At 43.6% G+C, this 26,717-nt stretch overlaps 1 protein-coding gene across 1 annotated transcript in view; it reads left to right on the forward strand.

The window, feature by feature from the left end:
• Positions 1 to 5,390: 5,390 nt before the first annotated feature.
• The window catches only part of REL (REL proto-oncogene, NF-kB subunit), a 78,315-nt gene continuing 56,988 nt past the window's right edge, over positions 5,391 to 26,717 (forward strand). Inside the window, exons 1-2 of the mRNA XM_060249638.1 lie at positions 5,391 to 5,573; positions 24,568 to 24,710. Coding sequence (XP_060105621.1) covers positions 5,567 to 5,573; positions 24,568 to 24,710 — 150 coding nt within the window. The 5' untranslated portion in view covers positions 5,391 to 5,566. The remainder of the gene's footprint in view (positions 5,574 to 24,567; positions 24,711 to 26,717) is intronic.

The following is a 26,717-nucleotide window of genomic DNA, read 5'->3' on the forward strand; positions in this document are numbered from 1 at the left end:
TTTAAAAATTCTTCTTTCATTGTGCCCCATGCACTCTGCACAAAAATCACTCTGATATGCTTAGAAACATGAGTCCTTTATATTGGGAAAATTTTGTCTTTGAGGGGGTGAGAGGAAGTGTTCATAGGCACTCAATTCAAGCAGCCAGGATTTTTGAGAAGAGGAAGTACTGACCATTCTGTCCTTTGAAATATAGTGCAGCTGGCATTGCTTACACGAGAGGAGTCCTGTGGAAGTCAAAAGGCCTTACTGTAGTTTTTCTTGTGGCTGCATCTTGCTTTCCTGCTGCACCTTTTCTTGAGCTTTGGTTTTCTGACACTTCTAGACAGACATGTTAAAGAGCAAACTCTCGCACAGTGACTGTGGTTTCTTTTCATTTTCTGTCTAGTAACGTCATTGCTGGAGAGACCCGCATTGCCCTCACGCCCATCCAACTGACCTTTCATTTCTTTTTTTTTTTAAGGTCACCCTTTTACACTTCCAAAGAACTGAGGTTTTGAGGTAAACTACATGTTGCCCACATCTTTTTTACCAGCCTCTGTTCATGAGTAGGGAACAAGGTGATCTCCATGACATTAAAGCTTCGCTGTCAGATTTCTGCAGCTGCTTTAAAGGTTCAAGGACAAACCAGGGTTTTTCTGGTCAGTTGGTAACACTATCAAGAACTTAACATTAGAGAAGCACCAGCCTCTGAATCTGGACTGCAACAAAAGCAGCTTTAACAATACTTATTTTGAAGCGAATGCAGTTGAAATAGATCTGATTACAATCACCAGTGCTTAATAATATTCCTGGTGTGGAATTGTGGCCATGGGACTGAGCTATGAATCGGAAGATCTCTGATTAAAATTCTTCATTAGCCATGAACTCCCTCAAGATTTATTTATTTATTTTTATTTAAAACATATATTAGCTACCTGTCTTCCACACAGAGCTCAAGGTGGCTTACAATATAGATAAAATACATAAAATAAAACACACAAAATCCATTAAAATCTCCAAAATTTAAAATTTCAGTTTAGGACTACTAGTTCATTAATCAAATGAGGTACTAAATAGATGTATGCAAGCTGCTCTAAGGTTCTCTCTCTGTTGCAATATGGGGATAATAATAATGACCTACCCAAGAACTAGTGTGATTTGTGCTAAGACAATTGTATGTATGTCTCAGTTCAAGTTCTTGTTTGGCCATGAAGCTTACTGGATGACCTTGGTTCTGTCCCTGTTTTGTTTATGCCTCACTTTTGTCCCCAGTGGCAACCCAAAGTGGCTTACAACTTTGTTCTCCTCTGTTTTATCCTCACAAGCACCCTGCAAGGCAGGGTAGGCTGACATACAGTAACTGGTGACTGGCTCAAGGTCACTCAGCAACTTTCATAGCAGAATGAGGATTAGAACTCTGTAGCCATTACACTATGCTGGCTCACTATCAGCCTAACCTATTGCACACAAACCTTTAAGACCAACAAAGTTTTATTCAAGATATAAGCATTCATGTGCACACAAAAGCTTATATATTCAATAAAACTTTGTTGGCCTGAAAGGTGTCACTGGACTCACACTTTGTTCTGCTGCTTTCGACCATCATGGCTACCCACCTGAATCTATTGCAGAGGGTTACTGTAAGCATTGTCTTGTCTGCAGTTCTGAATTCCTTGGAGGGAGCATGGAGTAAACAATAAATATTTCTGTCTCTCAATCAGTCTGCAATATGTATCTGCTGCACTGACAATACTATCTGTTTCACTGTCTCAGATGGGTAGTCAAGTTGGTCAGAAGTAGTAGAACAAAGTATGAGTCCAGTGGCACCTTTAAGACCAACAAAGTTCTGTTCACAACATGAGCTTTTATGTAGCTTAGGCTGAGAGACGAGCATCATCAATGAGTGGAGAGTTAAACGTGGGTCTCCTCAGTACTAAGAGACAGCTGCTACACACCACAGTGGCTCCTTACTCTGCACTTGCTCAGAAGCATTTTTACTTCAGTTTTCAATTACTGTCAGGTAAGTTACGCTAATTATTTCCAAATGGCAGGCCCAGTACAGAAGGTACTTCATTCCAAGTTAAATCAGAGTCTCCAAAGTACTGAAGCATAAGTTTGAAATCAGTGTCTTCTGGTAAATAAGTGTTTTGTGTGGGGGTTTTTGTTTCCAGGGATGAAGGTAGGAAATCTCCTGATTTCACTGTATCTTACTTCCAAGTAAAGATGCAGTCTGAAGCACTTGCATGTGAGCAAGAGGAGGGCCTAGAGTGATGGAAAAGCATGAGCTCAGAGGCTGAACCGAATAGACCGCCGAATACCCCAATTCAGAAGTATACAGCGTCGTATACTTCTGAATCCAATTAGAAGCCATTATACGGGGAGCCGTATACGGCTCCCTGTATACTTCTGAATCAATATTTGGAAATATATGGAATTCAATGTAAAAGGCAGGAAAGGAACTTCTGTAGCCTCAGGGAAGCTGCCTCCTTTCCCGCCTCTCCCATAGCCTCCCTGGGATCAGGGAGGGAGGGGGAGAGGAGCCCCAGCAGCCAATCCAAAGCATGCATTTGCATATGTAGCTGATGGCTGGGCTAATCCCCCAGCCATCAGCAACATTGTTGTTCTTTTGCTTACTTGGGTATCCAAGTAAACACTGTTCTCTGGCCAATCACAGAGCAGTGGTATTTTTCGAAACTGCTCTGTGTAGGGCCAGAGAACCCTTTTAAGGAGTCTGCCTGACTGGACTCCATTCCATTGCTGCTGTGTTGGTGTTGGTGTGAGAGAGAGATTGTGCTGCGCTGGCCCTTGGCCTCAGCTGCTGCTGCTCTCTCTCAGCCTTGCTTAACCTGCCTGGAGAAGACATCTAAGGTAAGACAGTCTTGGGGTTCTTGTTTTTATTTTAGTTAGGATAAAAGTAAAAGGACTTTTTAAGACTCAGAGTTCCTTTACTTATCCAGATTTGGGTGGGTGGGTAGCTTATTTGGGGTTAGGGTTAGGGGATTCTGCTGGGGGTGGGGGCCTGGGGTGGGGGGTTGCCAATTTGCCTATATCTTACTTTAGTGAGAGGACTTTTAAAAGTGCAGTGTCCTTTTACTTTTCCTGATTTGGGTGGCTTGGATTTCTTGGGGTTAGGGTGAAGTTTTTTTTGGTGGGGAGAGGTTGGTTAAGTTCCTGTATTGTTAAAAGTCAAGCTTTTTACTGTTTTAAAAGGATCCTGTGTTTGATTTGTTGCTGCTGTGTTGTGCTGCTGTTGTTCCTTTTCTCTTCTGGTTCTTGGGGGGGGGGGTGCTGTTTGGCCTAATTTTTATTGTTAAAAAGTTCAGTTTTTTAACAGTTGAGTTTGTTGGCCTTTTCTCGGATTTGTTTGGATCTGTTGCTGTTGGTTTCGCATCCAGTCCTGTTGTCCCTTTTCCTGCTTCTGGTTTTTGGGGTGTGTGTGTGTTAAAAGTTAAGTTTCTTTCTGTCACATTTTGGTTGAACATATGAAGCTGCCTTATACTGAATCAGACCCTTGGTCCATCAAAGTCAGTATTGTCTACTCAGACTGGCAGTGGCTCTCCAGGGTCTCAAGCTGAGGTTTTTCACACCTATTTGCCTGGACCCTTTTTTGGAGATGCCGGGGATTGAACCTGGGACCTTCTGTCAAGTCTGCAGATTTAATAACAAGTCGATGTAGATACAAAGAAACTAGTTTATTGATACTGGGTACTTGTGGCCTAAGCCAAGGCTTGAAAAGACTGAAGACATACAGTAGATACATTGCATATAAGGAGGACTTCAAAGGCATTCCTACAGGCAGGGAAATTGTGCAGGGGACATTCACATATAGATGTTACAAATACATTCTCATTTTGATTAGGCGTACTGGCCTTGATGCTTTTCAGGCTCCGTCCTCTCCCCCCCCCCCCCCGGGTCTGAGCTGAGAAGGTTCAGATAAGACTTTTCACACATCACCATTTCAAAGCAGGGAGATTCTCTAAGGAAGGGAGGGGGGAACAGGAGAAGGAGTGCTAGCAGCATTTGGTTATACTTTGGTTCTACCCAGCATGCTCTTTGGTTGAGCCAGAGTTAAAGCCAGACTTGACACCTTCTGCTTACCAAGCAGATGCTCTACCACTGAGCCACCGTCCCTCTTTTAATTACCTCTGGTTGGTGTGTGGGCTGTGTGGGTCACTTTCATGTTTTTATAGAGCTATTTATGGTGTCTGAGAGTTCCATGCAGTTTTGGGGGCTCTCCCTCAAACCCCCTACCCCCCAGTAGCCTCTGATTATACCCTATTTTGCCATAGAGTTCAATGGCCCATAGGGTATAATGGTGGGATAGGGGCACCCTCTTTGGGTTCCCCTGGAATGGGAACCCCTGGCCCAATCTTTTTGAGACTTGGAAGGTTAATAGGGGAGAGTCCCCTGCAGGTCCCCTGAAAATTTGGGGGCTCTTCCTCAAACCCCCTCCTCACCAGGTGGCTTCCAATATACCCTATTTTGCCATTGATTTCAATGGCTCATAGGGTATAACTAGGCCGTATATTCGGAAATAGCCGTATATCTCCCGTATATACGGCTATTCCAGATACCAATATTTGAAAATATAAGGTATTCCGAATATTTTGGCCCCGTATATTTCTGAATCTGATTAATTCCAAATTATTAAAAAAAAAATTTGCAAACCCCTATTCAGAGGCACATCTCTGTGCCATGCATTTCAGAACTGGGCCACTCTGCTTAAACAAAGGCTACCACCTTCCCCACCTGCGATATGCATGAACAGAGCTTTTTTTTTTTTTTTTTTTAAAGGAATGCACAGGAACAGCAGGCTTGGTGTCAGGGGGATGTCCTAGTATGCAAATGAGTTCCTGCTGCGCTTTCCCCACAAAAAGCCCCGTGCAAAACAATGGTGACATCAGGAGGTGTGGCCTAATATGCAAACGAGTTCCTGCTGGACTTTTTCTACGGAAAAAGCTCTGTGCATGATCATGATGTGCTTAGCACTGCTGCAGCCCTGAGCACCGTGTACAGGCTTGGTGCTAACAGAATTGCACTTTGCTCATCCTCAGAGGCATATTTATTTGGAAATATGCCCCTGAGGATGAATAAAATGCCTGCACCACGCCAGTTTTCACCACGCCTGCAGCAGCGCAGCATATCATGGTAGTGCACATCGCAGGTGGAAACCCTCCCTTGACATTAGAAACTAGGCTCTGTTGGAGTTAAACCCCAAGCAGCCTCTGAACCGCTGACCTCATCTGCGATAGGCGCTGCGAAGAGGCCGAGGGCAGCAGCAGAGAAAAAGGTTGCGTGGGGTTTTGAGGCTTATGGCTTTGCCTCTGCAAAGATGGACCCCCGCACCTCTGCAGGGGGAGGGGGAGGCATCAGCAATCTTTTGTGCTTCGGCACTGACTTTCCTGACGTCACTGTAAACGTCTCGTCAGTCCGGGGAAATTCCCGGCGTGCTGGGGAGGAGGAAGGTTGTAAGTTGCCGGACGCAGCGAGATCTGCCCAGACGGAGAAGAGAAAGAAAGCTCTGCGGACGCGGGTGCGGGCCTGGCCGAAGAAGCAGGGGTCCCGGGCAGGACAAATCGGCAGCATGGCCGGTGAGTGGCTGATGTCCTGTATGATCCATGCTCGATTGTGTCTGCCGTCGGGAGTAGTGGGCTCTCTGGTGCACGAACACTTCCGCACTTCTTAAAGTTGCGCGCGTTTCTTCTCAGGCTCTACCTTATCTCGTTCGCGCTGCTTTAAGATCCTGTCTGCGCCGTTAGCCGTCTGCGCTCGGCGCGGCCCCTGCAAGCGCCCAGAGCCCTGGTCGCCCAAGCTGAGTCACTGGGCGCCAAGAAAGAAAGGGGCGGTTCCCGCCGGAGATGACATTTTTACACCTCAGGTGGGGCAGCTGTATCCCAGAGAGTTGCTTTCTCGCCGCTTTACTGGCTCTGCTCATGAACTGAACAGAGAAAAAACATAATCGTTTCTGGTGTTGACGGGGGAATTCTCTCCGTTTTTCTGCTTACCAGCCGTTGTTGAAAGGCGGGGAAAACTGGGATAACCTTCAGTGAAATGTTCTGCTTTTCAGCTTTGGATTCCTGCTGGCCTCTGAAGAGCGATTGAATTACATTAATTGTTATCTGCGTGCACGTTTTAGACCGCTGTTAACTATTATAGCGGCCTGAATAGCGCAGACTAGCCTGAGCTCATCATAGTTCAGAAGCTAAGCAGGGTTGACCATGGGGTAGTACTTGGATGTGAGACCACCCAAGAAGATGGGACAACTATGCAGAGGAAGGCAGTGGCAAACCACTTTTGCTCATCTTTTGCATTTCCCCCCAACTTTTAATCCGATAACACACGCACTATTTGCCAGTTTGGTGTAGTGGTTACGTGCATGGACTCTTATCTGGAAGAACTGGGTTTGATTCCCCACTCCTCCACTTGCACCTGCTGGAATGGCCTTGGGTTAGCTATTAGCTATGACAGAGGTTGTCCTTGAAAGGGCAGCTGCTGTGAGTTCCCTCTCAGCCCCACCTACCTCACAGGGTGTCTGTTGTGGGGGGAGACTATATAGGAGATTGTAAGCCTCTCTGATTCAGAGAGAAGGGTGGGGTATAAATCTGCAATTCTTCTTCTTCTGCATATCTGCTTCTTTTGGTATTGAAAATAAAGCTAGGGTTTTCACTGTGCAGATGGGATTCACCCAAAATATCAAGTTAAAATTCAGTAGAACATGTACTTTCTTCATATGTGTGTATTTTAAGACAGAAAATGGGTTGGTTTTTTTCAGCCATTTCCTGCAACTTTGTTTTGTGTGTTATATATTTTTTATTTTGTTTTTAACAAATCAAGATACTAAAGCTATAAAGGGAAAATTCATATTCACAGCTTCAAATTCATAGTGTATAGACCTTACAATTTGCAACCAGGCAACACAAAATCCATTTAGTATTTATTTAAATATCCATTCTTAAAAATCCCCTGAGCACATTCTCAAGATTAAAAAATATCTGTAAAAGTGCTGAGAATTGTCTGGCAAATTACCACTGTAGAACTACCACTCTCAGGATTCCTTTGCGAAATCTAGCCCCTCCCCTTTGAGATAAGTGGTTGAATTGAGCAGTTTCATCATTGTAACTGGTGTCTTAGGCTATGGTTTTAACTATTATGTAAGCATTTTGGATGTTGTGGACTATGCAATTATAAACACATTATTAACTTTTGAAGAAAATGTGAAAGGACAGTTCCAGATTCTTAAATGTTATTTCTGTTCTGCCGTTTTCCCAAGGAGCTGATGGTTTAAATAGTTCCTCGTATTGTATTTTGACAATAACTGTGAGGAAGCTGGAAGATTGGAACTGGCCCAAGATCACTTAGCATCGGCATGGGGTACTTAAATCCATCACTCAGTGATCCCAGCCTTACACATTCAAACTACTATGCCTTGATGGTTCTTGTGTGTTAGGCCTCACACATTCTGTTGTGTCAACATTCTACCAGACTTGTTCATGAGGTTCACTCATTTTGACTGAAGTTCATTCGTTTTGACTTAAGAGCTGTGTGATTCATGTCATGCAAATCACGTTTGTAGAGAATGCTAAAACACTGGGAGCAGAAACTTCATTTTAATTAGAAAGGAATCTGTAACTATTTGTTGGGCTGGAGTATGGTTGTGGAAGATACTTTATCTTTTTATTCCAAATCCATTGATGCTGTTTGGTTTAAATTAAAGTGAAGGATGGTGCCATTCGTCATACCCAGGTCAGACACTGTTATTAAAGTGCCTAAGTGTTCTTTTTGTTTCTGGATTGTTCAGTTTGGTATAGCTTTACTTTTCTTAGCTGAATTGATTTCTGGTACTGCTGTGTGAGAAAGAGAGGGATATGAGATTTCTGAACACCACCCAAGAAAACTGAGGATTGGGTTTCAAATGCTCAGGCAACCCTCTCAAAGAGGAAGAGGTGGGGTGAAGCAGCAGTTGTTAAAGGAAATCGCTGTGTAACAGAGCAGCAGGAGTGCTTTAAACGTAGAGCTCCACTTTGGTGTGGTTTTCCTGTCAGCTGTGCTGATTGGGGGTAATAGGGGAGAAGGTTAGGCAAAAGGGGCATCAGGGGATGCTACTTTGATGAATAATGACCAGCTGCCATTCATATGGGAGTAAGAGAAGGTCTTTGAGATCACAGCATGTGACATTCAGACATTCTTGTGTGTGGAAAATAAACATGAATGGCTTAGTTTTGTTTTAAGGACACAGAGAAAGCGCATCTAACAAAGAGGAACATATTGCATTCTCTTCCATTCAGTCTTGGTAGCTGGCCAACCACAAAGAGAGGGGAAGAGAAACTAAACCAACCAAGCAAAAATCTCCAAAGGAAGTAGGGTTGCCAGATGTGTTGGAAAGTAACTGGGGTGGATCTGGGAGAGGGTGGAGTTTGGGGCGAGGAGGGCCTTGGTACAGTGCCATAGAGTCCACCCTTCAAAGCAGCCATTTTCTCCAGGGGATCTGTTCTCTGCCAGCTGGAGATCAGTTGTAAAAGTGGGAGATTTCCAGGCCCCACTTGGAGGCTGGACACCCTAAGGAAGTTTAGAATACAGGTACATTTGTGGCTTTTCAATTTGTGTCATTCATTTCCAGACTGGAACATTTCATTTTGGGGCCTATAGTAATTGTTTATTGATTTACAAGTGTAACAAGGACTTTGTTGTGTGTTGAAATTTGTACTATTTGACCTCTGAAGAACATCTCTGCAGGCCAAAATGCATCAGGTTATATATGGTTCTTTCATGTGCATTTATCACTTTGATGATTTTATAGGGTTGCTAGGTCCAATTCAAAAATATCTGGGGGCTTTTGGGGGTGGAGCCAGGAGCAAGGTTGTGACAAGGGCTCTTTTTCTAGCAAGAGCTCCTCTGCATATTAAGCCACGCCCCCCTGATACAGCCAATCCTCCTGGAGCATACAGTAGGCCCTGTACTAAAAGTCCTCTAAGCTCTTGGAGGATTGGCTACATCAAGGGGGCATGGCCTAATATGCAGAGGAGCTCCTGCTAGAAAAAGAGCCCTGGTTGTGACAAGCATAATTGAACTCCAAAGGGAGTTCTAGCCATCAAATTTAAAGGGACTGTGCACCTTTTAAATGCCTTCCTTCCATGATGAATGATGGGGCATCTTTTTAAAACTTGGAGGGTGTTTTGAGGAGAGGTACTGGATGCTATGCTGAAAATTTGGTGCCTCCACCTCAAAAAACAGTTTCCCCAGATACCTGCGGATCAATTCTCCATTATACCCTATGGGAATTGTTCTCCATAGGGAATAATGGAGTGCCCAGCAGACATTCTCCCCCCCCCCGCTTTCTGATGACCCTGAAGCAGGAGGAGGGCCTCCAAACCAGGAGATCCCCTGCCCCCACCTGGGGATTGACAGCCCTATGATTTTATGAGACTTCATTTGGGCCATACAAGGCTTTTATATATTTTTATAATAAACATGTGTAACTTGTGTCTTTAACTATTGATGTTTTTAACGTTTGGCCCCTTACTAGTATTCTAAACTTCCTTTAGAGGTTTCAGTCTTGGTAGCTGGCTGACTGCTTTCTCTGAAAATCATTGTTCATTTTTTATACTCCTCCTGTTCTCTTCTTTCAGACAGAACCAAGATTGCAAGTTTCAATGGGTGGGACTTTTTAAAAAAATAGGTGAACTGACCTTCGTTTCTTGAAAACCCCAAACGTTCTCCCTGATTCATACTCATTTTCACATCCTTTGGTTCCAATTTGTAATGGATAAGATTTGCCAAGAGAGTCTGAGGAAAAAGCCACCAGACTGAGTGTATGACGTGCTGCACTGATTCATTGAGTAAATGACTTTGGTCCTTTTATGGCTGCTGTTGGCTGCCATCCAATCAGCTGCTCACTCCTTGATAGGTTAAAGCGATTCTGTACACAATATTGGCAGCCAATTTAATGTAGTGGTTAAGAGCAGTGGTCTGTATTCTGGGGAACTGGGTTTGATTCCCTACCCCTCCACATGAAACCTGCTGGATGACCCTGGGCCAGTCACAATTCTCTCAGCCTCCAAAATAAACTTAGCTTACCACAAAAAGAGCTAGAGTTTCAGGCTGCCAGACACTTCAGAGCTATTTGTAACAAATATACTTAGCTTTACAAGTATGCTAATTTTCAGGTAAGCTTTTGTTAAATTTGAGAGACTCACCATGTAATACTGAACAGAAGTTCTACGCTTCGAACTCTGTTGTAGTAAATGGGCTTAGAACAGTGAAACTCTTTATGGAAATTCTCAGCACTGTCAGATCTTGGAGACATAACTGGATACTTTAAGGAGGTTTTACTTTTTTAGCACGATCCAGTGATGACCACTCCATTCTAGTATCTCAGGATAAAGATCCCAGTTTTAAGCACTGGACAATGATATCTCCAAATGTGACCTTGGAATCAGCTTCAGGGGAAAACAACGTGCTTATTTATCAGGGGTTGGTATTTGATGTAGAAATCTTAATCTCAAAATGTGAATTTAAATTTCCAGTGCTTGGATCACAAATGTTTGGAGGCACTGTGTTTGCAGAACACTTAGGATAATGTCTAATTACCTCCCTGACTTAGCATTTCCCTTCGTTCATAAAGATGTATCAAATTACACTGCTTCATTAATTAGCAATCGGTTGGTTGATGTTGCAAAGGAAATCCAAAAAATGTAACCAAACCTGTATCATGTTTTGATCTATAAACCTGTTCTTTGTGCATGTTTAACCTGCATACTGAAGAACAAAATCTGTTCAGAAGTGCAGCCAGATTCCAAGATTTTAATGTGTGCAAATTGTACAACTGTGTGGGTAATTTTTGAAGCCACAGAGATCTATTGCTGTTATCACCAGTTGCATATAATACATTTTCAGCTTGTTCGCAATATGTGAAAAGATTCCCCACACACACTTTGAAATAAAAAGGGAAGTTTCTAACTTCTCAGTAAAGACATGTTTTTGTTCCTAGCTCATTTTGTTTCTAATGATCAGACTGATAAGGAAGAGGAAGTATATGAACCTCTGATCTTCCGTTAATATTCCATTTATTTATGATAATGTAAAATCTGATGGCTGTATGCCAGAGCTCTGGAGAAAAGAATTGTATTAATGAAAAAACTATTTAGTGACCTGGCAATGTAGGTAATGTCTGCAATATTATCTGTTAAACTGGTAAAATAGTCATTTTCTATTGAAGGGGGATCTCTGAATAATTAATGAATCCCCCTATGATAATGAATAAAAGCATGCTTATGCCTTCAAAAAGAGGGTGTCTGATGCAACCTTTCGTTAGAAGCACAGACAGCCCCAAGTAAGTGTGAATTCAAGGTTTTATATTGGATAAAGAGACAGTGACCTCATTGAGGCCTCTGGATATGTATTAGATAACAACAGGGCCTCAGAGAAGCTTCTTGCTGGAGCTGATAATGCATGGAGACAGAAGGGTGGAAAAGTACTAGAAGTTACAGGGGTGTGAAGAATGTTGAATCAGATAAGCCTGGGGGGGCCTGCCTGCTTGTTTTGGATGTGGATAAAACTGGATGTATGTGGAATAATTTTAACTTAGTCAGTTTGGGGGCCCATGGCTGGCTAAGTTCTGCTCTTGGTGCCAAAAGTAAACCTCATTTCATACCAGTAATGTGTGCGGACCTCGGTATTTCTCTGCTTCACTATCAGCATGGATCTCCAGGAACTGTATTTCTGCAGGATCTCTAAAGGAAAATTCTCACCAGATTATACCAAATTACAATCTTTGATATTATTTTGTCAGAAGCCATGGTGGTTAAACTAGCCTAGAAATAATAGACTGGATTATGTGAACAGCTTTTGTTTATGGACTGAATTTCTTTCACTTCCCCTTATGCTCCTAAAAAGCTTCTTCTGATAGTAGAGGTACCCTTGGGAACAGAGTGGAATGCAGTGCAAGGATCCACAGTTCAAGGAAAAGTCTGCAGAAATTGCACCAGCTCATTTGGTGTAAAGTTTTCTGTCAGTTCCTCCTTGAACTCAGGAACCTGCCTTTTGAAGACCTTTGGTCCACTGAGGTCAGTATTATCTTTGTTGACTGGTAGCAGCTCTCCAAGCTGCTACCAGCTTTTTTGACTGGTAGCAGCTCTCCAGCTTTTTTTTTTAAGCTGCGCCTTGCCAAAGGCTGAGCACATCTCACAGAGGTCTGAGAGGAGCAGAGCAGCTCTGATAGCTGAGACAGCTGGAGAAATTGCTGAGAATTTCTGAGTTTTGAAGGACTTCATTCTAAGGACTTCATTCTAAGGTTTGTGGGGCTGCCTAAAATTCTAAGGTGTGATAGCTGGGGAACTGCTCTTTGTTTGGTTGACTGCTCTTTGTTTGGTTGACTGGCCTAAGGGTGAAAGAGATTAAGAGTGATTGCTGCTGATTGCTGAGGAGTGCCTCTACTCCACCCTCTTTGCATTTTAAGCTGCGCCTTGCCAAAGGCGCGAGCCTTTGGCGCGAGCCGAAGGGTGAGAGCTAAAGGGCTCTTGGCCTGTGGCTCTTCGGCTAGGGGCTCTCTAAGGGCCAGGAACCCAGATCCCTGATTTCCTTGTTCTCCAAATAAGGTAAGTTCCCAATAAGGTAAGTTGAGGTAAGGTAAGTTGACCCTCCAGAAGGGGAGCCACTTAAACAAACAGCATTTAAAGAGGACTGTATATTTTAATATATATATATATATATATCATGAAGATAGAATGCCAGCAGGGGGTTGGGGGCTTTCCAGTGTTTTGCACTGAGTGTCACATGTATGACTATCTGCCCAAAGGACAGAAGTCTTGGGTGTGTGCTCGATGCAAGGAGATCCTGGTCCTCAGGGAACGAGTTCGTACCCTTGAGGCCAAGGTGACTGCCCTGGAGAAGCAGAGACGGTCAGTTAGGCACTTGGGGAAGACTCTCGGGGGCGTATTAGTTGAGCCCCGCTCTGAACATAGCAGCCCCATTGCTGCCAGGGAGCGAGAGGGTCAAGAGGGAACAGGGCACCGTGCTGAGGACAAGGGGAATGCACCCTCAGAAGGGACCTCTTCTTCGGTTGGTGAGCGGGAATCCTTTCGCGCCAAGGAACCATCCCTGAGCAGGGGGAGAGGGGGGGGGTTGGTAGTTGGTGATTCGATCCTTAGGCAAGTAGACAGCTGGGTGGCAAAACCGCGTACTGACCGTATGGTGACTTGCCTGCCTGGTGCGAAGGTGGCGGACATTACGCGTGTAGTAGATAGACTGATAGACAGTGCTGGGGAGGAGCCTGTGGTCGTGGTGCATGTTGGCACCAACGATGTGGGGAAATGCAGTCGTGAGGTCCTGGAGGAAAAATTTAGGCTGCTAGGCGGGAGACTTAAGGCCAGGACCTCCAAGGTAGCCTTCTCGGAAGTGCTACCTGTTCCACGTGCAGGGCAGGAGAGACAGGCACAAATTAGAAGTCTCAATGTGTGGATGAGACGATGGTGTAAGGAGGAAGGGTTTAAGTTTGTTAGGCACTGGGATGCTTTCTGGAACAAGCGGGAGTTGTACAAAAGAGACGGTCTCCATTTGTCCCCGGATGGAACCAGGCTGCTGGCGCTTAAAATCAAAAAGGTGGCAGAGCAGTTTTTAAACTAAATCTTGGGGGAAAGCCGACAGGAGATGAAATGTCTCTGGTTCGGGAGGACTCGTCTCAAAGAGATGAAGGGTTAGCTGCTATTTTTCTACCGGGTAACGGACCAGAGTTGTCCACTGTGAAGGCGACAAACAATATGGACTGTCTGCCAGAGTCTCGAGGTGGCAGGAGGAAGGTGGCGGGCCTAGCTCGCCTGGGAAATTATAGATGTTTGTATGCAAATGCTAGAAGTGTTCGAAGTAAAATTGGTGAATTGGAATGTTTAGTGTTGGGAGAAAACATAGACATTGTGGGAATTTCAGAAACTTGGTGGAATGAGGAGAATCAGTGGGACACGGTGATTCCTGGATATAAGCTATATCGGAAGGATAGGGAGGGAAGGGTTGGAGGTGGGGTGGCTCTGTATGTCAGAGAGGATATACGGTCCAGTAAGACTGAGGTCAGAGAATTAGATTCACTTTTAGAAATGCTTTGGGTTGAAATAGAGGGCCCAAAAGGAAATTTAACTATGGGAGTTTGTTATCGCCCACCGAATCAAAAGAGAGAGGACGATTATAATATGATGGAAGGCTTAAAGATAGCGGCTAAATGTAAAAACTGTGTCGTAATAGGTGATTTTAACTACCCACAGATTGATTGGGTCAATATGTGTTCTGGTCGAGAGAAAGAGATTGAGTTTCTTGATGCTCTCAATGACTGTGCTATGGAGCAGATGGTCTCAGAACCTACCAGGGGTGGGGTGATCCTGGATTTGGTCCTAAGTAATGCCCAAGACTTGGTGAGAGATGTAAAAGTGATTGCGCCGCTTCGGAGCAGTGACCATAATGTTATTGATTTCACCGTTTGTATAAATAGGGAGTTGTCCAAAAAGACCGCCACAACCACGTTTAACTTTAAAAGGGGTAAATACACTGAGATGAGGAGGCATGTGAGGAGGAAACTGAAAGGAAAGGTACATACGGTCAAAACCCTTGGGGAAGCTTGGACGCTATTTAAAACTATAATCCTAGAAGCTCAGATAAAATACATACCACAAGTTAGGAAAGGCACAAACAGGCATAAGAAAAGGCCTGCGTGGTTAACAAACAAAGTAATGGAAGCTGTAAAAGGTAAGAAGGACTCCTTTAAGCGGTGGAAAACGAGTCCAAGTGAGATTAGTAAAAGGGAACACAGGCTGTGGCAAATCAAATGCAAGACTGTGATCAGGCAGGCAAAAAGGGACTATGAGGAGCATATTGCAAAAAACATAAAGACCAACAATAAAAATTTCTTCAAATATATTAGAAGTAGGAAACCAGCCAGGGAGGCAGTAGGGCCCTTGGATGACCATGGGGTAAAAGGATTACTGAAGAAAGATAGGGAAATGGCTGAGAAGCTAAATGAATTTTTTGCCTCCGTCTTCACTGTGGAAGACGAGAACTTTTTGCCCGCCCCAGCACCACTAATTTTGGAAGGGGTGTTGAAAGACCTGAGTCAGATTGAGGTGACAAAAGAGGAGGTCCTACAACTGATAGACAAATTAAAAACTAATGTCACCGGGTCCGGATGGCATACATCCGAGAGTTCTGAAAGAACTCAAAGTTGAACTTGTGGATCTTCTAACAAAAATCTGTAATCTTTCATTGAAATCTGCCTCCGTTCCTGAGGACTGGAAGGTAGCAAATGTCACCTCCATCTTTAAAAAGGGTTCCAGAGGAGATCCGGGAAATTACAGGCCAGTCAGTCTGACTTCAATACCGGGAAAGTTGGTAGAAACCATTATCAAGGACAGAATGAGTAGGCACATTGATGAACACGGGTTATTGAGGAAGACTCAGCATGGGTTCTGCAAGGGAAGATCTTGCCTCACTAACCTGTTACATTTCTTTGAGGGGGTGAACAAACATGTGGACAAAGGCGACCCGATAGATGTTGTTTACCTTGACTTCCAGAAAGCTTTTGATAAAGTTCCTCATCAAACGCTCCTTAGAAAACTTGAGAGTCATGGAGTAAAAGGACAGGTCCTCTTGTGGATCAAAAACTGGCTTAGTAATAGGAAGCAGAGAGTCAGTATAAATGGGCAGTCTTCGCAGTGGAGGACGGTAAGCAGTGGGGTGCCGCAGGGCTCGGTACTGGGTCCCATGCTCTTTAACTTGTTCATAAATGATTTAGAGTTGGGAGTGAGCAGTGAAGCGGCCAAGTTTGCGGATGACACTAAATTGTTCAGGGTGGTGAGAACCAGAGAGGATTGTGAGGAACTCCAAAGGGATCTGTTGAGGCTGGGTGAGTGGGCGTCAACGTGGCAGATGCAGTTCAATGTGGCCAAGTGCAAAGTAATGCACATTGGGGCCAAGAATCCCAGCTACAAATACAAGTTGATGGGGTGTGAACTGGCAGAGACTGACCAAGAGAGAGATCTTGGGGTCGTGGTAGATAGCTCACTGAAAATGTCAAGACAGTGTGCGTCTGCAATAAAAAAGGCCAACGCCATGCTGGGAATTATTAGGAAGGGAATTGGAAACAAATCAGCCAGTATCATAATGCCACTGTATAAATCGATGGTGCGGTCTCATTTGGAGTACTGTGTGCAGTTCTGGTCGCCGCACCTCAAAAAGGATATTATAGCATTGGAGAAAGTCCAGAGAAGGGCAACTAGAATGATTAAAGGGCTGGAGCACTTTCCCTATGAAGAAAGGTTGAAACGCTTGGGACTCTTTAGTTTGGAGAAACGTCGACTGCGGGGTGACATGATAGAGGTTTACAAGATAATGCATGGGATGGAGAAAGTAGAGAAAGAAGTACTTTTCTCCCTTTCTCACAATACAAGAACTCGTGGGCATTCGATGAAATTGCTGAGCAGAAAGGTTAAAACGGATAAAAGGAAGTACTTCTTCACCCAAAGGGTGATTAACATGTGGAATTCACTGCCACAGGAGGTGGTGGCAGCCACAAGTATAGCCACCTTCAAGAGGGGTTTAGATAAAAATATGGAGCACAGGTCCATCAGTGGCTATTAGCCACAGTGTATGTGTGTATATAAAAAAATTTGCCACTGTGTGACACAGAGTGTTGGACTTGATGGGCCGTTGGCCTGATGCAACATGGCTTCTCTTATGTACCACATTATCGTTCTATCTTATAAGCTTTCAGACAGAGGTCTTTTCACATCACCTACTACCTGATCCTTTTAACTGGAGATGAATGTGGGACTTTCTGCATGCAAAACAGATGCTCTGCCACTAAGCCATGGCCTCTCCTGGCTACTACCCCTCCTGCTGCATCCCAGTCTGTTACCTTAACCCTCATGAATGTGCCTTGTGAGTAAATGTGCAGAACATGCCACAAAGACTACTTACACTTGCACGGTATCACAATTTATTGCGTTGCTGCAACCTAACATATTTTAAAGGTGCAATTCTTCTGAACTGCCCACCATTGCTATTAGTAGTTGCCATGTTCTGCTGAAGTGCCAGTTTGTCAAGGGCGAGAGGCACTGTGTTAAACAGCTAGACATAAGAGGAAAAAAGTAGGCATGAGACATCTGGAGCCCCAAATTGTTGAGGGGTCCATAGTCAGGCTAGGCCCCTGTCAAGTGAAAGTGCACTGTAGAGTTCATTGAACTGGGGTTCATGCTCTCTCTGCCATATTAGAGCAGACTGCACTGTCTCTGTCTTGACCAAGTCAGTGTGTGCCTTGAAGTAAATATTGAGGGTTTTACCATAAAGATGCCGAAGACCTACAATGATACCCTCAAGGATAATCATGGCCAAATGAGGCATCCGTTGTGAGCCAAAATGCCCTCAAACGAGGTTGAGGAATTAACAGGTGGGCAACTATGGCTCAAAAGGATCTAGAATCTATGTATACAGGATTCGACTTCCAGAAATTCTTACTACATTTACTACGGACACTAATTAAGTAAAACGATTATGCTTTTATTACAGAAAACTATAGAACACACTTACAAGATAATGGATACATACAGCACACATATAGACCTAATAAAAATAGAGAGAAATATACAGAGGTAATACAAGGATGGACAAACGGTGATAATTACTGATCATAGTCTTCGAGGAAGGCTCCAATGGTGACGAATGAGGGAGATGGGGGAAGGGACCCTCAACTGATCAGGTATCGGGGGCGTATCTAAACGGCAGGATTGGGGTACTGTCAGATGCACATGTGTGGGATGTTGGGTCAGAGGTTATAAGGACTACCTTGAACCCTTAGGGGGTAGGAGGTCCAGGGGCTGATGACAAGTGGTCAGATGGTACATGATGCTGTGCCACCTGATACCTTACCTCATAGAAATGGGAGGCTCCAAAGTGACAGTTTGGGCAAGACATGGGTGGAAGGGATTAAAACAAGCTATACAAACTTATCTAAATGTAACAATAGGTAGCCGAATTGATAACTAAGGTGACACCCGATCTACACATTAGCTCTGGCTCTGGGTGAAGCTGTTCTTCCTCTTCTTTACTCCTCTGCTGGCACCATCCTTTGTCTTGGGTTCCGTTGGCCAAACGCTTAAGCAGTCTGGCAGGATCCATGCCTAAGATAAGCTTGATTGCCTTATGCAGAAGTTGAAGCAGCTGTTGGATACGTGAGTCTCTTGCTTTGCTGTAATGGGGTCCAGAAAACAAGATGGATTCTGGTGGTGTTAGCCTTTGGTTCTCAGAACCATGTTGGAAGGTGCTCTGCTTGACGGTTCATGGCTGCGCGGCTTTTTTCACTGCAATGACAGAGGTGGTGCACGCACTGAGCATCTGGAAGCTAGTCTGTAGTTCTGGCTAACATCCATCCAGAGATGTAGAATGCTGCTGCAAAGCTGAGACTTATAGTATCCACATAAGCCTTAAAAACCGTGGGCTAAGTCCATTTCTTAGAGCAGATGTGTGTGAGTGAAAACTCCAGGCAACCTGGCAACCAAGCTAGTGATCGCGATGTCCATGTATATTAAAAGTAGGGAGCTTTTTCTTACACCGTTGCTTACCAGAAGAACAGCTTAGATACCTCGTCTTTTTCTGTTGTTCTGGTTTACACACTTCCTTCTATCGTTTGCCAGCCAAGCATTTGCTCAATTACAGAGCCTACTGGATGCAGCCAGTATCTTCTCACAAGAAGAACCAGGGCTTCTTTGTAGAAGAGACCCGGGCCTTCATCTTTTTCCACTGCAGTAGTGTGACAACTGTCTGCCTGAGGTGCAAGGGAACATTCTGGGTTGGAAAGGCAAGTTGAGGACAGTTCCAGGAAGACCAGGAAGGAAGTAGAAGGGGTAGTGCTGGTGGTGGGAATGAGGAACCAGAGGAAGGCTTGTAGGGCCAGGAAGCCGCAGGGGAAAGACAAAGAGCCTGTGTGATTTTATGTGCATAGGTGAAAGTGAACAATGAGAGTGAGGTTTATATAGGGCCTGGAAAGGGAAGGCTGATAGGAGAGAGAGAACAAAACAAAGAGCTGGTAGCATCCCTTGCAACCTAGGGGGGGTCTATGGCTTTTCCTTGGCAAAATCAGTAGCATTCAGTACTACTAGCAGGGCTTGGAGTAAGCTGCCTGAAGCTGTTGTACCAAGGCAATCAGATTCCTCTCCAAGTATGTCAATTATGACTGTAAAGTCACCGCCTCCCCTTGCTTGTAAGGATCAGTTTATACATGCAGCAAAGCTTCTCACAGATTGCATAGCCTCAAGTAGCAGGGATAGGATGTGCCCCACACCCAAGGTCTTCCGGAGAAGAGGAGAATTCTTGCATGCAGATAAGCCACAGGGCAAGGAGGTATGCCACAAGCAATTTTGTTTGTTTATGGAATGCACATCCTGCCTTTTTATATGGAGGGGGGGAACACAACTCCAAGTTGCTTATAATACAATGTCCACAGATGGTGAAATACAAATAATATATAGTAATAATATAAAAGCAGCAATAACAAGCATGACTTAAAGCAACTAAATCAGTGAAATAAATACAACCAACATTATGCACAGCAGCATTTTGGAACATGAAAATCCGTTAATATCAAAGACCCTCCCTGCTACGTGTGTCTTTAGAAAGATGGTGCCAGTGGGCAGCAGGGTTGCTAGCAATTCCTGGAGATTTGGGAGCAGTGCTTGTGAGAAAGGGTTTGTAAATGGAAGGGACCTTAGCAGGAATGTGAAGCTGCAGAGTCTCCCTTTCAAAGCTGCCCTTTTCTCCAGGAGAAGTGATCTCTGTCACCTAGAGATCAGTTGTAACTCCAGGAGAACTCCATGTCACACTTGGAGGTTGACAACCCTAGTGGACAAACACTTCATAACCTGTGGATGGCAGCTGGAAAGCTTCTGTCAGTTGTACCAGTGAGCTTACTTCAGACACTGTGGGCTCCCAGAACAGATTTCTGTCAGACTTCTGTTCCTGGCAGTTTCAAAGAAGTGGCAGCAGTTCTCCAGGTCCAGCCACCCGATCCTTTTAGCTGGAGATGCCAGGGATTGACCTTTGAAGGCTCTGTATGCAAAACAGATGCTTCACAGCTAAGCCATAGCCCCTCCCCACAAAGTGATCCTTCAGGTACTTTGGATCTAAAGTCCTTTGCTCCAAGTTCCCTAAGTTAAACTACAGTTGAAAAATCCAATATGGTGGAGTGGTTAGAGTGGGAGACCTTGTCTGCCGTGGAAGCTTGTTGAATGACCTTGGATCAGTTCTGCACTCTGCTTCATGTGCCTTATAGGACTGTATCAGAACTGGGAACTTCAAAAGAAACACATGACTTTGTTTCAAAAGTTAAAATGTTTATTGAGAACTCAGGTTCAGGAAAGAAGCAGGTTGACTCTGATAGCCTGTGTGACTATCGGCGCATTCTTTATACGTGGATAACACAAACAATAAAACCCTTTCTCACACTTCGAGAGACAGTCGTCTGTTCCCAGACCCCTTATCTTCAGACGCGGAGGAAGGAACCCCGCTGCCTTTCCCTGGCATGCCGGCTTCAAAGGACACCTGCAGATGTTTCCCAGGGGCTATCAGTCACCCTTCAGTGGTTATTGCTTGTTTGAAATGCAAAAGCCCTTGGTTAGTAGGCCTGAGTGCAAAGGCAATGTGTTAGTAGGCTTTTCCAACATGGAGTCAGTTATGCTAACCCTTCACAGTCAATCTGGGAAAGTTACAAGTTCTGACAGACTGTAAGGGTAAAATAGATAAGGAGAAAGTGGTGGTGTAAATTGCTTGCAGTCTCTATTGGGGAGAAAAGTGGGGTATAAACATCTAAAACAAGTAAATAAATATGAACATATGAAGCTGCCTTATAGCGAATCAGACCCTTGGTCCATCAAAGTCAGTATTGTCTACTGGCAGCTGCTCTCCAGGGTCTCAATCTGAGGTTTTTCACTCCTATTTGCCTGGAACCTTTTATAGTTGGAGATGCCAGGGATTGAACATGCGACCTTCTGTTTACCAAGCAAATGCTCTACCACTGAGCCATTGTCCCTCCCCATAGATAATAATCAGGACCCAGACCTGAAGTTTTAAGCCTTAAAATTTAAGGTTTCCTCTTGGCCTCACAAGAAGGAAGAATAATGAAATGAGAAAGCTGAGAGAATGTCAACTCTGGCTTGAGAAATTCCTGGAGATGTGGTGATGAAGCATGGGAAAGATGGGATTTGGAGCAGGGCACAAAAGCAGCCATCAGCTCCAGGGGAATTGATAACTGTCATTGGTGGATCAGGTGTAATTCTGGGAGGTCTCTGGTCTCCACCTGGAGGTTGGAAACCCTAAGGAAGTCCAGGGCCCTGACTCATGACCCAAAAGCAAGCTATTGCTTCACATTTTAAGTATACAGTGGCTTGTATTCTGCCACTCTGCTTATCCTAAATTGAAAGGGTTGCCAGTCCCCAGGGTGGGGGATCCCCTGGTTTGGAGGCCCAGGAGAGCCAGTTTGGTGTAGTGGTTAAGTGTGCAGACTCTTATCTGGGAGAACCGGGTTTGACTCCCCACTCCTCCACTTGCACCTGCTAGCATGGCCTTGGGTAAGCCATAGCTCTGGCAGAGGTTGTCCTTGAAAGGGCAGCTGCTGTGAGAGCCCTCTCCAGCCCCACCCACCTCACAGGGTGTTTGTTGTGGGGGAGGAAGGTAAAGGAGATTGTGAGCTGCTTTGGGACTCTTCGGAGTGGAGGGCAGGATATAAATCCAATGTCATCATCTTCTTCTCCCCCACTTCAGGATTATCAGAAAGCAGGGGGGGGGGGATGTTGAATGTCTGCCGGAAACTCAACATAGAGTATAATGGTCCCCATAAAGTATAATGGATAATTGATCCATGAGTATCTGGGGCTCTGAGGGGGCTGTTTTTTGAGGTAGAGGCGCCAAATTTTCAGCATAGCATCTGATGCCTCTTCTCAAGAAAATGCTCACATTTCAAAAAGATTAATTCAGGGGTCTAATTCTATGAACTCCAAATTAAGGTGCCTCCATCCTCCATTATTCCCAGTGGAGGGGAGGCATTTAAAAGGAGTACAGTCCCTTTAAATGCAATGGCCAGAACTCCCTTCAGTGTTCAACCATGTTTGTCACAACCTTGCTCTTGGCCCCACCCCAAAAGTCTCCAGGCTTCACTCCCAAAGTCCCCGGATATTTCCTGAGTCCCACCTGGCAATTATGTCAATCAAGAAGCTGATAGAAGAAGCTGGGAGAAAATAATCTTTGGACCCAGAGGAGGGCTTCAAGCATAGCAAGGTACAATGGTAGAATATGAACCACTGCTCTTGGAAGGGAGAGCATAAGATCATGAAGTCACACCATCTATAATTACTTAACTACATGTTTGATTCACTGCAAGCTTAAAAGAACCTTATAAAATCTAATGTACTTGACAGAAACCTTCAGCACTTTGTAAATTTTCAGCAAGTTTTGAGCTTTACTGAAGACAGGCAGCCACAGACATCATTTAATATCAAATATTGTAACTATGTGGAAAATATATTTGTTCAGATTCAGACTCTAAATACAGGGTTGGTACAAAGTGCCTTGGACACAAGACAAATAATGTTTGTGGGTATGGTTGGGCATAACTTGATGTGTTTGGGAGGATGTGGGTAGGTTAATAGCTTTTTTTTTAACCTTTTGGGTTTTTTTTTTCATTGTAAAAACAATGGTCTTAATTTGCAGAGTGGTTAATCTCTTTTAAAAAAAATTCTACTGTGGGTCAAGCATCCTCTTTTCTTTATCTAATCCGGTAAATTCTTCAGTACACATTTTCATGTCTCAAACTCTTCGTTCCATTAGCAAAAATGTGTGAGTGTTTTGCCTCATAATATAGATGGAGAGGTTTATGGACACGGATATGAGAAGCATTTGAAAAATGAATAAGGCTGTGGTACAATACACCACACACATAGAGAAAAAATTATGATGAAATGACAAAGAATGTTTAATCTGTTTTTGTTTCACATGATTCATAAACACACACTCTGTGTGAATTGGAAAAATCCAAGTGAATTGAGAGAGCATTATTTAGTGTGTGTGATCGCTGCCTATATTTATAAACCAGTTTGGTTCCAGTGAGGCTGTGTGTGTTGGTTTGGTTACTCTAGGGTAGAATCTGGGGGAACACTGGCAGTTTGGTGCTGTTCCTCTTAAAGCTTTGGCCTTTCTGTGGTCAACATTCCATGTCTTCAGAAACTAGAGAACTTTGGTTAGGAGGGGAACTTGAGGAATCCACTAACTTTTTCAGCTTCTCCTCTGAACTTACTCTCCACTATTACTTACTGCCAATCAATTCCCAGTCATGAAGCCGCCCTCAGTTATCAATAATTGTTATACAGATAATAATTAACACAAATTAATTCAGCGCTATTTAATCTTGCTACCAACTAATCTGATTGTGATTGAGGATATTCTTGCTGTTATCATGACTCACTGTATTTTCATGTAAATACACTCTTGGTTAACCACTACTGTTTTCTTTGCTGTGAATTTGTTATGTTATGATATTAGTTGTAAACAAATGGCCATTCATTCTAGAATATTTTACATTTCTCTTTTACCCTCCTCCTTTTTTTTCTTCCGGTTTCACATACTATCTTTTGTTTGTAGAGATTCCAGGGGACATGGAGTAATTTTTCTTTATTCAAAGCTATTATTAACTATACTTTTAGCACATAAAAGCTTACATTCTCAATAAAACTTTGTTGGTCTTAATGGTACTACTGGACTCCAGCTTTGTTCTATTGCTTCAGACCAACATGGCTGCCCACCTGGATCTGTCTACATGATAAGACAGCAGTTCCTTAACACTAAATTGATATAACCACAGCAGCAAAATCAGTGAGGTTGCTATGTTGTGTCAAAGTACACTGAACTAACCATGTCCTCAGCCTGGCAGGGAAGGTAGACTTCTCAAGGCAAGGAATTCAAGTACCATATTTCAAGTAGTAGTAGAACCTGGATCTGGGCCCTAAAACCAGTTAGAAGACAAAAAGGGTGCTTTGAATTTGTGCTCAGCAACATGCTGGAAGCCCATTTTGAAACTTGGGGAAAGTTGAGTTGTTAAACTTTATTGTTTTCCCTGGGCCAAAAGAAGTTAAACTTCAGAATACCCACGCTCGGGCCTTTTCTACCGCGGTCCCATACCTTTGGAATCAGCTCCCAGAGGAGGTGCGGGCCCTGCGGAGCCTTGATCAGTTCCGCAGGGCCTGCAAGACCACCCTCTTCAAGCTGGCGTTCATGAATTGCTGAATTATAGTTGTAACAAGGAAAACGCCAAAATGATCTGGTTCAGGGACCCTGTTATTATTATGTCAACTGACAGGGATAGCGTCAAACAATAATGTTAATGTTAGATTTAGTAATGTTTTAATTAAGTATTGACTGGTTTTTAAATAATGTAATTTAATGTTTTTATCTATTGTATTGTTAGCTTGTGGATGTTGTTAGCCGCCCTGAGCCTGCTTCGGCGGGGGAGGGCGGGATACAAATAAAATTTTACTTACTTACTTACTTGTTTTCCCCCTCACATTATAGGTGGTCACGAGCCATACATTGAAATATGTGAGCAGCCTAGACAAAGAGGCATGCGTTTCCGTTACCAGTGTGAAGGACGATCAGCTGGCAGCATTCCAGGCGAGCACAGCACTGATATCAACCGGACTTTCCCAGCTATCCAGGTATAACTATTTTTCATCGTGGCTTAAAAAAATAGTAGTTTTTCCCTTAGTAAGCAAGGGCAAGAGGGTTTAAAGGCAGCTCAAGGTTATGCACACTCTGCTCAAAGGGTCTTATGCACAAATAAATGTGCCAAAGGTTGCCACTCAAGAGCAATTAAGCAGGACTCTGTCCTCTTTTTCCATGCAAAATGTAGTGGGAAGATAAAAATCAGCATCCTGGTTTGCCCCATGACCTGTGAGGCTTCACCCATAGTAGCCCACCTGGTTCTGCTCTTACAGATACAGCACTGACTCCATACCTAAGTATCTAGATTCTGGTTCCTGGTCCTACCACCTGGCTCTGTCCAAGCAGCCAGGATCTTTGAAATAAAAAACTGAAAACCATCCTGTCCTATACTTTTTTGTCCACTAGTAAAATGTCTGTATCTGGAATTCAGTAACTGATGGGGAGACTCTCCCTCTCTCTCTCTTTCTCTATAACCCATACTGCCTGAGCAGCCAGTTTCTTCACTAATTAAGTTTTAAGATCACTTACATTTTATAAAACCTTGATAAAAGCATCCTTTTGAGGATGCTGTATGAAAGGGTGTGCATTCTCTAAGGCATTACATATCTTAAAATTTAATAAATTGTAGTTATAGCAAGCTGTTGGAAGGGAAGTCTGTTTTTCATTTTGAAATTTGGTCTGCAGGATATTAATAGGTGCTGCAGTGAAATGCCAAAATAAATTCCAAAAGGCCATTCCTGTTTTAAGTTCATCTGACATAATAAGAGAGTTAGATTTAAAAACTATATTTATTTTGACAAAATCTAGGTGAAAACTGGTTATCTAGCAGTCTGGTTCTGGTGCCTCTCAAAACAGGTGCTATGAGACAGGAATGGAGACAGACAGGGTACTAAATCAGAATCCTCTTCTCTTCAAAAAAGGTGCCTAAGGAAAGGTGAAGCTCTTGTTTCACAGATAACCTGGCTTTGCCATCCTTAAATTTATTATATTCAGTACAGGATAGTGATTAACATGACACTCTGTTCCCATGTCGGTGGGTTTTCTGTCCCACTTACATTTTATCAAAGCATCTCTTCTGTGATGCAAAGAGCCAATCCTGGCTTTCCTCCACCTCAGTGGAGTAGGACGTGCTTCAGAAGAACCCAAGAGACATCATGTTTGTGTCTTTTGGAGTCACACATTCAAGAACAGCTATCTCCATTTTAAAAGTAGGATTGATTTGCCATCTTCCAACTATTGTGATTGGCCACAGCTCCCATGGCAACAATTTTGTTGTGATGGTCACTCTCAGTTCTTGAAATTTCAGTAGTACCCACCACCTCAACAAGATTGGGAACCACAGGTATAGGGGACTAGGAAATAGGTGTGTCTGTATAGATTGCAATGTAGTGTGCCCTATAACCTTAGTTCCACCAGTTAATTGGAGTGTTTCTGTGTTTTAATCTCTGAGAGAAAGCTTTAATTTATTTTATTAAAACTTTACATGGAGGATTTTTTTTAACTTTCTGGCTTACCTCATTTTTGATCACTTGAATCTAGCACACAGGTGTAGGTGACAAATGGTAAGCAGTTACAACTTCTGTTACTTTCCCAGTCTCACAGTCCTACAGAAGGTAGTTACAACTAAGTATTTTATGTATTTTTATGTATTTTATGTTTTTATACTATGGTTTATGGTTTTAATGTATTATTGTATTTACTCATGCACATGCATGTCTATGTGAGCTGCCCTAAGCCCGCCTTGGTGAAGAGGGCAGGATACAAATGGAATAAAATAAATAAGTGTGGGACAATTTCAGAAGTTAAAATAGCCCAGGAGAAAGATGACCTAACCTGCGGTATTGCTGTAGTTCATAACTGGCCAGTGATGATGACAGGCATTGGCTCACCCATAGAGGTGATGCAGGCAGTGGATGAGCCAATACCCATCATCACCACCACTGGCTAGGTTTTTACATAATGGCACCAGCAGGTCTGCAAACACCACAAGGTTTCACTCA

The sequence above is a fragment of the Heteronotia binoei genome, chromosome 1 (assembly GCF_032191835.1).
Source record: "Heteronotia binoei isolate CCM8104 ecotype False Entrance Well chromosome 1, APGP_CSIRO_Hbin_v1, whole genome shotgun sequence".
NCBI lineage: Eukaryota > Metazoa > Chordata > Lepidosauria > Squamata > Gekkonidae > Heteronotia > Heteronotia binoei.